At 32.6% G+C, this 14,503-nt stretch overlaps 1 protein-coding gene across 1 annotated transcript in view; it reads right to left on the reverse strand.

Moving 5' to 3' along the window:
- Window positions 1-14,503, reverse strand: part of LOC139520889 (sodium-dependent proline transporter-like) — a 73,725-nt gene that overhangs the window by 19,139 nt on the left and 40,083 nt on the right. The window contains exons 3-8 of the mRNA XM_071313909.1: window positions 13,087-13,216; window positions 11,189-11,224; window positions 8,613-8,745; window positions 7,286-7,462; window positions 6,098-6,204; window positions 1,325-1,449 (exon numbers count right to left, since the gene is read on the reverse strand). Coding sequence (XP_071170010.1) covers window positions 1,325-1,449; window positions 6,098-6,204; window positions 7,286-7,462; window positions 8,613-8,745; window positions 11,189-11,224; window positions 13,087-13,216 — 708 coding nt within the window. The remainder of the gene's footprint in view (window positions 1-1,324; window positions 1,450-6,097; window positions 6,205-7,285; window positions 7,463-8,612; window positions 8,746-11,188; window positions 11,225-13,086; window positions 13,217-14,503) is intronic.

Raw genomic sequence — 14,503 nt, forward strand, 5'->3', positions numbered from 1 at the left:
CATAGCATTTAAACATTTTACCAGGATTTCAGTTTGAAATTCAGGACTATTAAGCGTTTATGATATAATAAACCTAAATCTAGAAACATGCATCAGACTGTATAAAATGTTGATTATCTAGCATTGAGTTGACACTTCTGATATTTAACTGTTAGTGCCAGCGGATAACATCAGCTCAACAGTTCGTCAGTAAGCAATTACACATTCCTTATATAAACTCACCGTTTAATAATAAAGAAGTAATTAAGTAAGGTGTAAACTCCCTTATGAAAAATTGAACGTTAAATAATTTGGATATTCTATTCATGTCTTGTAGATCATATAGTTGCTATAACGTTACTTATAGTTCAGTCATCACTGGTTTTTAGTTTTCATGTTTAGGTCTGAATTTTCCCGATAAAGGTCTATCGAGCGCTTCAGACGCACGAAAATTAGGAAGCGTTATTTCCATTCATTTCATTATGGTTTGTGTAAAAATTATTAAGAAACTCAGATGCATCTCTCTAGACCAACTTAACTTCACTGAATGAGATATTTTATGTGTCATTATAATTATTACATAGGTACGGTCAATCATTAATGGCGGTTTGGACGCACTAAATTAATCAAGTATTTTTTTAAAACTTCCTGTACTCATGTCATGCAATGTTGTCATTTTAATGTTATATTAAACATTAACATAACAGCGGGAGGTTTGGCATGCTACACAACAAGGTTCAACCAACCATTTCTGTCTAAAAATGTCCTGTACTACATCAGGAAAATGGCCATTGTTATATTATAGTGTATTTCTGTGTGTTTACATTTACATTAACATTTAAATTTATTTAAATGGTGTGTTTCTGTTGTGTCGTGGTCTCCTCTTATGTTTGATGTGTTTCCCTCAGTTTTGGTTTGTAACGCGGATTTGTTTTTTTTTTATTCTTAATCGAGTTTCGAACAGCGGTATACTACTGTTGCCTTTTTTAAACAAATGTGACCTTATGTGTATTCGTCTTTTCGTGTATTCAAAATGCATATAATCCGCCTTCATAAATACAATGAAACTCAAAAAATGTAACCTCCTTCTCCCCTTTTTTGTTGGATGTCTTTCGAACAAATTTGTTTAAAGAAATGCTAAAATTAAGTGCCACAATTTGGTTGGAGATTACAGAGAAATGCTGTTAATTAAAGGACAGTTAGGGCTAAAACTATTGATTAAGGAAGAACCCTACAACATAGTTGCCCATCTTCAACATTGGGTGAAAAAGCGACTGGTACAGGCTTCATATCGACCCGAGTGTGAAATAACGAGAGAAGATTAGTATCATTTTTTATTACTTACCTGGTTTGATACCTCTCTGTAAAGCTATAAATCCTTCATCCCAACTCATATCGTAATATGGTTCCAGTGCAATATATGTTACCACTGGGAATATACTGTAGGCAATGATAAGTAAAGCAACGGCCCTATAAAAAGAATTAAAAAAACTTTCCCTTCAACATAGAACACGACAGTATACAAAAACAATCTAAAAAGGCATGAGTTTTAAGGCTGAATAAAGTTTCAATAATAAAAAACGTATGCAAAAATTAATTAAATGGAAGGAAAGCAGAAAAATGTCACATCACCTTCGGCAAAACAAATAACATCCCCTTCTACGATTAAATAAAAGCTATAGTAGGTTACAGGAATAGGTTACCTTAGATTTATTTGACACAACTTTTAGGAATTTGTGGTCATCAATGCTCCTCAGTTTGGTACTTGTTTGACTTTATAACTATTTTGATTTGATCGTCACTGATGTAGATAAAACGCGCGTCTGGCGTATTGAATTATAATCCTGGTACCTTTAATAACTATTTACATCACTGGGTTGATGCCACCGCTGTCGTACGTTTCGTCCCCGAGGGTATCACCAGCCCAGTAGTCGGCACTTTGATTACATGAATATCAATTATATGGTCATTTTATAAATTTCCGGTTACAAAATTCTGAATTTTTCGAAAAACCAAGGATTTTCTTATCCTAGGAAAAGATTACCTTATACGTACAGTATTTGGCACAACTTTTTTGAAATTTTTGGTCCTCAATGCTTTTCAACTTAATATTTGTGTGGCTTTATAACTATTTTGATCTGAGCGTCACTGATGAGTCTTATGTAGACGAAACGGGCGTCTGGCGTGTTAAATTATAATTCTGGTACCTTTGATAACTATTAACAGAAATTCATCCTGTGTTAAAGGTTAAAAGGATAAAATCAAAGAAACAAAAACAACTTCATGGAATTGCATAATCTCTTAAAAGAAGCGAGATCGGTAGCCTTCATATGGTAAGATATGCGTGCCTCACCTGCTATATGAACTTTATATGACAAATTATTACAATCAAAATTACTATGAAACAAGCGGTTGAATTTCAGATTTGACGATGTAACTGGTACCTACATCTAAATCTGTTTATCTTGTTAACACAAAGGTAATCGTTCTAGATAAAGAGTTTTAAATATGTAGAATGACAGTTTTACGTTCATTACCAACCTACCCATAAGCATGGTTGTTCGACCATCAATAAATCATAATGGGTTATAATCTTGAATAGTCTGGTCACTACAGGACAAGAGATTAATGATTAATGTTCCTTGTTAATTTCCACTCCACAAATGTCAGTCCTAGTTTTGACAGTTAAATAATTATCTATTATTATTATAACCTCATGCTGAATCATTGTAATGAACCTTTGATCAAATTACGATGCCTTATTTTCTATCTGTCTAGAACTATGAATAAGGCTATGTACTATACAATAGGCTTTGTAATTTAATACCAATAGATAAAACGTTCATTGTAAGGACGACACTTATATTATAATGTGGTATAGAATATTTCTTTTCCACTCAAGGTAGCTTGGTGTGTTCAGTAGAAGAGAGAGTACCTCAGAAAAAAAGGGTTTTATTTTCCAGTCTCATGAAGGAAAGAGACAAGTAATCATGTAGAACTTGAAAATATGACAAGCTACAAAAAGGCCATTTTTTTATGAGTTCTTTTCTGAAAAAGACCAGATTTTATGTAATGTATACAGGAGTACGCAAGGCAATATGGCGCCAGTTTTCTAGTATTCTCCTGAGATGAAGATTAAGTACAACGAGACCAATTATCTAGAAGTGTTTTAAGAGAAGATATGAAACAACGAAGTCACTTTTCCAGTCCTTCGTACGAGAGGACTTGTTTCAATGAGACATATTTTAGACTGAGTTCAACGAAGCCAGATTTCAAATAGTGAGAACAAGAGTACACTGTGGCCAATTGCTTATGTGTCTTTGAATCGAGGGCTATGTACAACGCACTCACTGATCTAGTAGTCTAGTTACGAGATTGCAAGTTACAACGAGGTCAGTTTTACAGTAGTGTGCAACAGAAGAAAATGCAGTAGAAGCCAGATTTCGAGTAGCTCTGTTAAACATGTTAAAGAGGGAACCTAATTTCAATAATGCTAGATTTATAGTAGTCTTTTCAAGAGGGATCGGGAACAATGGACCGTGTGCCAGGTAGTGTCTTTCAAAACTAGTATAACTTGGCCATCTTTCAAAATAACATTAAAGGATGTTATTATGTATTAAACAATAGCCAATAAAATGTACGAAACAGCAAAGTCTGTTCGTTATATAATAACACTTAAAAAGCAAGAACATACAGTAGGGCGGTGTATAAACAAAATAGAAAAATTACCAATGATCGATATAAAAAAATCATCAATTAGGACAAACATTTAACGCTCTATCGCGATAAATATAACTAAGCAGTCAATGTTGCAATCCTTTTCTTTTAACGCTGTACAATGTAACGGCCTTTGGCAATAATAGATGAACATTAAATGGTCAGTATATCAACGGAAATCAATGTTGACAGGTCAATCTTATACTGAATTCTAATGAATATCAATTAGTTTGGATCTTTCATGTATTGTCATATTAAACAACATCACGCCAATGTCACATTTATTTTCGGTATTTCTTTTTTGAAATAGTTATTTGTGTTCATAGTGTAACACATGTACATGTCACTGTTGATAGTTGTACCCCATCATTAGACTAGTTTACCTATTATGTCTGATTGTTTTAGTCACACATTGTTGTCAATATTATGGAATACTATGAAACCATCACACAAGTAATAGGATTTGTTATCTATAAAACAAGGTCAAAAATAAAATGGCTGTACCAAGTCAAAAACATTCGTTTGATGTGTTGAAGCATTTGATTATAGATTTTCCCTTTTGGTATTTCTTTAAAAAAATACATATTACTTTGTATTTAATCAAAAATCCTAAGAAATAAAAAGGCAGAGATCACCGTGACCAACTATACAGAAGGCTAAACAAAATTCCGCACATTCTGCATATACATAGATTGTATGCTCTATCAAACTATAATTCGGTCAAAAAAAGTAACTATGTGTTTGCATTTTCGTTTAGAATATTTAAATTTTGAGATTATTGAAGAAAACAGACAAAAATGGGATTAACTGATAAATGATATTGTCGCATTCTATGGGGTCGTCATCAACTATTATGCAATCTTTTGTTTCCGCCTCTTATAAAATTATAAACAATCATTCCATGACCAATATGTTTAGAAAGTTTGTTTCTCCAAACCATTTTAAAGCCTTTTAATCGTTTTTGTTTCGAGCTTCACTGATGAGCATTTTGCAGACAAAACGCCCGTCTGACACAAATACAAAATTTCAATCCTGGTATCTATGATGAATTTATTTATACAGGACTTTCCGTTATCAATTTTCCTTGTAGTTCATTTTTGTACTGTTTTATTTTTTAAATAGATGCATGTGTAACTGACGAAATATTCTCAAGAAGCTGCTTGAAATAATTGTCTACAGAGAAGAAGTTTCTCTAGAGGCATATATTATTATAACAAGTTACAAGAAACCCATACTGTAACAAAAAAAAACATCATCCTGGTCACTACCGGATATGTCAGAGAATACCGACTGGTCACCAGGTTTTTGTATATGTTAAGGCAATCCAAACTATTGATATGCAATGTAATTGACGAAAGTTTCTTTAAAAGAAGTACTTGTTAAACACAGGACATTGCATGAACATTATGATAATATAGTATGTAATTCAACCAATTATAGTAAAAATCAGCATAGATGCCAGGATCGAGGCCAGACGCGCGTTTTGTCTAATACAGAACCATCAGTTTAAATTTAAATTTTTACTTTGAATATTGTTGTTATAATATGCTGCTTGCTAGAAAAAGAAAAAAGTTACTGCGAGCAACTGAACCTATTCCTAAAGTTTTGTTTTACTTATTATACCAAGGACTTTAGTAAAGAATGTTTTAAATTCAGACGAGCATGGCGAGGCAAAATTTAATAAAGGAGTTATCACAAACCATAAGGTTAACAACTTCATTGACAATAGAAAACATCGAAGATAACCAAACACTGTATACACCTCTGACGATTAAACAACATGAGCCTTACTCGGGAAAACCAAACACTGTATACACCTCTGACGATTAAACAACATGAGCCTTACTCGGGAAAACCAAACACTGTATACACCTCTGACGATTAAACAACATGAGCCTTACTCTGGAAAACCAAACACTGTATACACCTCTGACGATTAAGTAACATGAGCCTTACTCGGGAAAACCAAACACTGTTTACACCTCTGACGATTAAGTAACATGAGCCTTACTGGAGAAAACCAAACACTGTATACACCTCTGACGATTAAGTAACATGAGCCTTACTGGGGAAAACCAAACACTGTATACACCTCTGACGATTAAGTAACATGAGCCTTACTCGGGAAAACCAAACATTGTATACACCTCTGACGATTAAGCAACATGAGCTTTACTCGGGAAAACCAAACATTGTATACACCTCTGACGATTAAGCAACATGAGCTTTACTCGGGAAAACCAAACACTGTATACACCTCTGACGATTAAGCAACATGAGCTTTACTCGGGAGCACATGAACTGATGGAGACTAAGCATTTCACGTTCTTATACACATGTTTATATCTATACAAACTAACATGAAGGTATACTATACCACTTGTAATTTTCATATACTTACGAATTGACAACCACTTTCTTGTTATAAATTCTGGTTCCTAAAAGTGGTAGGACACCGGACCACAAGCCAATACTATTCATGTGCAGCAGAAGTGCATCAACCCATAACTAAAACAAGAGTAATGTAATTCAGTGGTTGTCGTTTGTTTATGTGTTACATGTTTGTTTTTCGTTCATTTTTTTATATAAATAAGGCCGTTAGTTTTCTCGTTTGAATTGTTTTACATTGTCTTATCGGGGCCTTTTGTAGCTGACTATGCGGTATGAGCTTTGCTTATTGTTGAAGGCCGTACGGTGACCTATAGTTGTTAATGTCTGTGTCATTTTGGTCTTTTATGGATAGTAGTCTCATTTGCAATAATACCACATCTTCTTTTTTATATAATGAATGTCATTGTGAGTATATTCATATTACACGAATAAAAGTAATTTGTATCTGTTTTGTTTCTTTCTATCGAATAATGACTTTTGAACACCAGTATAATACTGTTGCCTTTATTGATATTATATGGTTTAATGTAAAACTTTATCTTGTCCTCTATACAGCTTCGCTCTCTCTCGGCCCATATGGAATGTACTGACCCCGTATATATTGCATTAGGTTAGTAGTAAACTGCGTAACTAAGAACGCTGTTTGTTTGGATATTGACATTTACCTTGGTCTTTTGAGAATCATTGTCTCATTTGCAGTAATATCACATCTCATTATTTTGTAATGATTGATATAATATACAATATGAAAAAAAAGGATTCTGTCAAATGAAGGCTGTTTTCAAATTGTCTTCTATCTATTCATGTTTACACATCAGATATTTTCTTGAATGATTGCAGATATCCTTAGGAATAGTTGATGATATATACTAAGAGAACCTGTATGGCACAGCAAAGATAAAATAAAAGTGTTATATCACGGCAGATAATTACTTTTAGAACATCAGAAGAATGTCAAACATAAATTATGAAATCTTGTAAAATAATATTGAACAATATGTAAGTACTCCATGCATTCATATATAGCAAAAAAGAGTAATCTTTTCTTGCAAAATTATGATTAAAAATTAGCTTGGAAATTATGTCTCTTAAAGTCGTGAGCTACAAATCATATATGTAACAAGGATTTGTGAGACTTACTGAAGTGACAGCATTGTGGTGTGTGGGTATTTGTTTTGTGTTTATGTGTGTTTCTTACTTCCGGTGATCCCAGATGAACAACTGATACTGTCCTGACGTCTTGGATTTCAGTTATTTCATTTTCTCCAGTCACAACATAATGGCGGGAATAACTGATCAAGTTGTCTTTCAATCTTCCATATACCAGAACTACCAGCAACAAAATAAAGGCTGTTGTTGTCAGACCGTATACAGACTGAAAAAGTATTATTATAAATCAATTCTTGACAATGTTGTAGTTTCAAAATTTGTTTGACACCATAAATCCGAAGTAAAACATTTTAAATTTGACTTTAGGATTCGTATATAGTTATTAAAGGTGCCAAGATTATGATTTAGTACGCCCGACGCGAGTTTCGTCCACATAAGACTCATCAGTAACGCTCATATCAAAAACGTGATTAAGCCAAACAAGTACAAAGTTGAAGAGTATTGAAGATCCAAAATTTCAAAAACTTGTGCCAAACACGGCTAAGACAATCTATGCCTGGGATAAGAAAATTCTTCGTTTTTTTTTTAATTCAAAGTTTTGTAAACAGGAAATTTATAAAAATGACTACATAATTAGTATTCATGTCAACACCGAAGTGCTGACTACTAGGCTGGTGATACCCTTAGGGACAACATATTATGTTTTAATATACAGCCAAAAGTTTATGTGACTTAACTCGTCGTCACTCCGTCCATTCGAAGCTTGAACTTATTTCTTTTGACCTTAATTGATTGATGTGAGAAATCATACATCAAGATATACATACTCGATATTAGGTGCTCGCATTGATTTAACTTTCTGACAACAGAAATCAAACGACCGCATCTTGTAAGGGAACCGTTTATATATAAAAAAAAAAAAAAAAAAAAAAAAGTCATTTCAAATCTAGAAAAGAAAAAAACGCAAATATACATGTCTTATTATCGCAAATAATTTTATTATATGATATATAGGAACTTTCTCTAAAATGTATGTTTTTTTTTTTACTTTCTTATTTTAACAAAAAAAATGTGTAAAAAAATTTATTAGGGCATATAAGTCAAATAATTTAAGTTAATAAATAATAGTACAGATTTTATTTAAAAATGTTCGGGGACAACAATTTATAATACTGAAAAAGGCCCTTTAATTACTGATGGTAAATATTTCGTACTTCTTTTCTGTTTAGAGGTAGAATGCTTTTAAAGTCTTCATATTTAAGGAAACATTAAGTAACATGTAAACTGTTGATTTTTCTGAAAACATCATTAATCTCGATTATATATTAACAGGTACTAAACTTTTGTGTTTGAAAGATTGGGTAACTTTTCCTTTCTTGTTTCAGTACAATAAAATCTAACTTTAAATTCATAACCTTTGCAAATATAGCTGTTCCTTTAAATGTCAGCAAATAGATCACTATCCACGTGGCTAACAGACAGAGCAGAAGATACCATATCACGTGACCAGGCTCAGCAATACCATCTGATCTCTGCAAAAACTTCTCGCTGAAACAAATTATTTATTTGATTAAAATATTAAATGCTGAATCGCAGTCACTAAAAAGTTATAGGTTGTCCTACGACAAATCAATATGTTTCCGAGTTTTACGTCATATAAACATTATTATACGTATTTTGTGAGATATAAGAGATAGTTTCTCAGTTTTACGTCATAACACACTCGTTAACATTTTGGGAGATTTTGAGCTAAGATTGATTTTACCGAATAATAGCTGATTAAACTGTTCTCGTGTGCAATTTAAGTTTGGCATCGCTGATGAACTCCCATTACAATTTCACAATACTTTTTGTTTCGATTTTTCACATCTTAAGTTATATATTCTTTTAAACTATGTTAGATGCAGTTTGGTGAATAAAAACTCAATAGTCCGTAAGCCGTCCTTTAAATGCACAATGTCTCGCCTACAATAAAAAAATAATCTGTAAGTTTGATTCTTGCATGTATAGCGAAAGGTCATTTTCAGCAAACTAGGTACTTTTGGCTTGCATCTAACTGCAAGCGTTCAATTTGTCTAATACAGTTTAACATTGTTTATCAGTTTGCATTTTAATCTAACACGCCAATCATGAAAAATCAAGTGCTTTCCTATATTGATTTTGTTCATGCTAAATAAGAAGATGTAGTAGGATTACCAACTATAAAGTACAAACCAAACAACGATGAGGGGACACAACTTTCAGGGAACTGTTTGCTCTTTTAAATATGATAGTTAGCTGATCGAGATTTTTTCAAAAGAATGGGTTTAACTATTCAAAATCTAGATTAACCCTGTAATATAGAAAAGTCATAAACTTCTTCCAAGGCAGGAACTTTGTGAATGGATGTCATATGTGATATCCGAATGTTCTGTTATAAGATATCTGATGGGTTTTGCTAAATCTATTGTCAATGTTTATGAAATTAATTAGAACTGGACATACTGTATAGGCCCTGTAGATTGTGGTCAACAATAACAGTTTGCCCTTTATATGTTGCATTTGGTATTTTCTTTGTGTTGTTGCTATCTCGTTGGCACATCTTTATTTATTTAATAAAAAGTTTAACAAAACTACAAAAATCACCTAGTCGATATAATGTTTGCTTTTAAATAAAGCTTAACACAACTGTTATGAATTGGTGTACAAGTGAAAAGTAAAATCACAAAAATACTAAACTCAGAGGAAAATTCAAAACAGAAAGTTCCTAATTAAATGACAAAATCAAATGATAAAACACATTAAACGATAGTAAAATATGGTTACAGCAGTCAAAATTGTGTTACAATCTCAAACAAACAAACATTTACAAAAGCATCATTCTATCAAATTAAAAAAAAACACATTGACGGGATGTATAAGTACCGAGACCCGATTTTTATGTTCGGTTGATAACCTTTATATAAGAAAAAAACACTGTTTCTCTTCTTGCATAATCTTAAATCATTTAAAATCAGCGTGTGTTGTTCCGTTAAGTGATAATTGTATTATTCTCATCTTCGATATTCTTCTGTGATTTTTTTTTACAGTAAGTGTCACGAATAATTCTGATGATCCAAATGATACATATAAGTTCATGTATATTTAAGTATTCAAGTGGTAGTGTTACGTAAGTCTAATACGAGTATTCCAGTAATTGCATTAGTATTGATGTTATTGTCTCCTACAGTAAAACGGTGGAGAGTGTCTGGTAATGACTGTTACACAGATATGATCTGAATAATAAAAGTCCCATATACAGCTTGTTTTAACACGTTAGCTATTCTTCAAGCTGCAGAATCTATAGATTTTTTTGTATATCTTTATTCATTTGCATTTATGTAGTATAAAAAGTTGTCATTGTCGTTGAAGTGACAATTTCATATGACCCTTATACAATGAATGGTTTGAGATATAAAAAGGAGAAGTGTTATGATTGCCGATGAGACCATTTATATCCGGTATGCGGATTGTGGAATGAATTTGAAAGAATCAGATTCAAAAATAATAATTTTATAATCGGGATGTTCTATTGTATCTATAAAGTAAAGTCGAATGTTGAAGTTTTCATAATTACTTGAACTCTGTTATGTACATATATACATTTACCACATAAATATGTTTTGTTCAACAAAGTATATAAAATACGAAACCCTTAACCAGAAATAATGTTTCTGAGCCCCCTTCAACAATGAGCAAAAGTCCATAAAACCACATATCTACCTCATCTGCAGATAGCAATGGAATTATATCAAAACATTCCGCAGCTTTGGCTTTTGTACGATTTCCATCAAAAATTGTGGACGGTATAGTTGAAGATATTATGCGGTTTGTCAATTTACGAAAAAAATGCAGATATCATTTTATAATTCATAAAAAAACAAGCACCCTACAAATGCAGGTAGATATAACGTCTGTATTATGTGCTGGATAAACAGTTATGAGATCTATGATATAAACTGCCTTTACTTACTGGAAATATCTGTTAACATCTCCATATTCTGTTGGTCTGTAAAATAAAATATAGATGTATGAATTGTGACATTGTTAAGAGGAGAAAATAAAATCACGACAGTCAACACTTTGGTGACTTGCTGTTACTATTCTACTCGTTCAATAAGCTTATAACGTTTCAAACATGAGCGTGCAATATCTTGGTATTTCACCCGTGGAATATCCCATGAATTGATATCATGTGGCGTTAAATAGTTTTCAATAAGAATGTGTATATACAATTTGTCAAACTTGTCCAAAAAAAGTCACAAATGAATTAAACAGAAACTTCCCTTAAATAAGATGAAAAAAAAACATCAAGATATAAAGAAATAGGATAACCACTGCATGGCAAGGTTTTTGACTTGATGCATATAGATTTATGACGGAGTTTGATTTATTTTTATTTCCATCCTCCCCTATCCGGATAACAAGCTTGTTCAAAGTGTCTACTCGGGACAATATTCTTAAGCTTTAACCTTAATCGAATAACCCAATCAGCTCTTCGGAAAATAAAGAGACATATTCAAAGTTCATGAAACTCGAAATAGCAAAAAGAAAAATTGTTTTACAGAATATGACATAAAGGAAACCTTGAATGATTACCGATATGTCAATGTTCCAACCAAGGACCAAGAAGATGATAATGGAAATATCTACAAGTCGCTATAAACCAAACAACGGTATAAAAAACAAAAATACCGTTATTTTAATTCTATTTGAAAAAAAGGAGCGAAAACAAAATCATCAAACTAGAATTGATAATATCACAAAACATTAGGTTAGAGAAAGTTCTTCAATTGGGAAAGAATTGTGTGGCCGGACTACCATAACATTTCCATTTCTATATTATAGGTGTTATTTATGTTGGTTGGTTGCTATCTCCTTGACATTCATCCAACAGCTCCTTTTATAGTTATCTATAATGTGACTTTTTATAAAATTTCATGTTGATTTTCGATGTTACTCGATTATCTTTAATATTAAATCACTAATACAAAATAAGAACATTTTAAAATGAAATTATATAACTTCACTTATGAATTGATGTACCGTAAAGCGAAGACGTCAGATCCAAGAAGGCTGAACATGACGTGTATAAATTGTAAATACGTAAAATAAATGCTTGAGGGTTTGATGCAACTGTTTTAGATGTAACAACAACACAAAATGCATCAAATACAAGTAAAAAGTAAAGTAGGATCTATTTTAGAACGGGGAATTTTAACTTATTCATAAGACCATTAACAGTTTACACGAAATTACACCAAATATAGCACTATAAAGGCTAGACAAATATAATCTTTGGTCTGAAATAACCTTGTCTTTTTATGATAACATTAAGTTAGACGGGATGGTTATTTTTGTCATATGAAAATGAGTGAACTAATTAGTAAGTGACCATTAGCGGTGTAAGTTAGTAATTTATTGGCTTATCTATACTTGCACGGATATTTACATGAAAATACTGATGTACTTATCATTGTCGTTTCAAAGCAAAACATGTGAAAGATAAAACTGTTCCTATTGAACCTATGCTAAAGATTCCTGGTCGTAGAAGTAAAAACGTGTAAAAAAGTATCAAAAGTCGGCTTTAATTCTTTATAGTGAAGCCTTGACTTTATAGAAATATTTCAAATGAAGATACAGAACGGGGGAATCGTTAGTTGAGTAAGCACGCATCAATAAGGATATAAGTATAAATACAAGTACTGTTTTTGCTGAACACATTTGATTGCTCCTAGTTAAGTTTTCTATTACGTTTTTGTATTTTGAAGTTTTTTTTGGCAATGTCAGGTACGGTTTTCTTCGGATTACATAGCAGAGGCGATAACTTGTCACATGTTCAATATTTTGCCGAATAATGCATATCCTTACCTAACAACACTTGTGTTGCCGCTTCTAAAACTGTCGAAGGATACAAAGGAAAAGTAAAGGCTGTAACTCAGTTCCAATCCTGATGTTAAACATCGTATAAATGTCATTACCAGAAGAGCTACAGCGCCTCCTGTAAAATAAATTAGTTTATTTTTTGACTTCATAAGTATAATTTTGATTGGTAAAAACATTTTATTATTTTTAGCTTGTTATAAATTAAAGCATATACTAGTTTTGTTATTTTATTTTCTACAACAACCTTCAGGTATTAACAATTACATGTACTTTCTTTATCATTTAGTCTCTGGTGGAGAAATGTTTCGTTCCTAATCATACCACATCTTCTTATTTCTATACGTGTTATTTAATCAGTTTCAAAAGAAGGACGATAGTTATCAAAGGTATCAGGATTATAATTTAGTACGCCAGACGCGCGTTTCGTCTACATAAGACTCATCAGTGACGTTCAAATCAAAATATTTATAAAGCCAAACAAGTACAAAGTTGAAGAGCATTTAGGATGCAAAATTCCAAAAAGTTGTGCCAAATACGGCTAAGGTAATCTATACCTGGGATAAGAACATCCTTAGTTTTTCGAAAATTCATATTTATAAACATTTATAACAATTTATAAAAATGACCACATTATTGATATTCATGTAAACACAGAAGTGTAAACTACTGGGCTGGTGATACCATCGGGGACGAAACGTCCACCAGCAGTGGCATCGACCTAGTGGTGTAAATAGTTATCAAAGGTACCAGAGGGACAGTCAAACTCATAAATCTAAAATAAACTGACAACGCCATGGCTAAAAATGAAAAAGACAAACAGAAAAACAATAGCACACATGACACAACATAGAAAACTAAAGAATAAACAACACGAACCCCACCAAAAACTAGGTGTGATCGCGGGTGCTCCGGAAGGGTACGCAGATCCTGCTCCTCATGTGGCACGCGTCGTGTTGCTTATGTGATAACAAATCCGGTAAATAGTCTAATTCGGTAGGCCACATTCAAGAAAGGGAAGGGGATTGCAGTTACGACGTAAGGAACATATCCGATATCATTTGTGAAACGGTTATTCCATAACGGTCAACCAACCCGTGATGGCGTCCGTAAAATTTAAGAAAGGATTATTTTAACTTCACCATTTGGAACTCTTGGTTTAATAGCTTCCTTGTGAGCAGCAACCCTCTATCAAGAAAATCATAATAGGAAATGCAAGCAAGGAAATATCGTATCAATTGGGAGATATATACCCAGTATGCAGGTGCTGCTGGCATGTTGCTACTTAGAAATGGAAAGTTCACAATCGGAAAGCTGTAATCATCTCTTTTGTCATAAAGTTTTGTTTTCAACCGACCCTCATTGTTAATTTCTAGATGCAAGTCAAGATATGAGGCCAACTAAT

The sequence above is a fragment of the Mytilus edulis genome, chromosome 4, assembly GCF_963676685.1.
Source record: "Mytilus edulis chromosome 4, xbMytEdul2.2, whole genome shotgun sequence".
Taxonomy (NCBI): domain Eukaryota; kingdom Metazoa; phylum Mollusca; class Bivalvia; order Mytilida; family Mytilidae; genus Mytilus; species Mytilus edulis.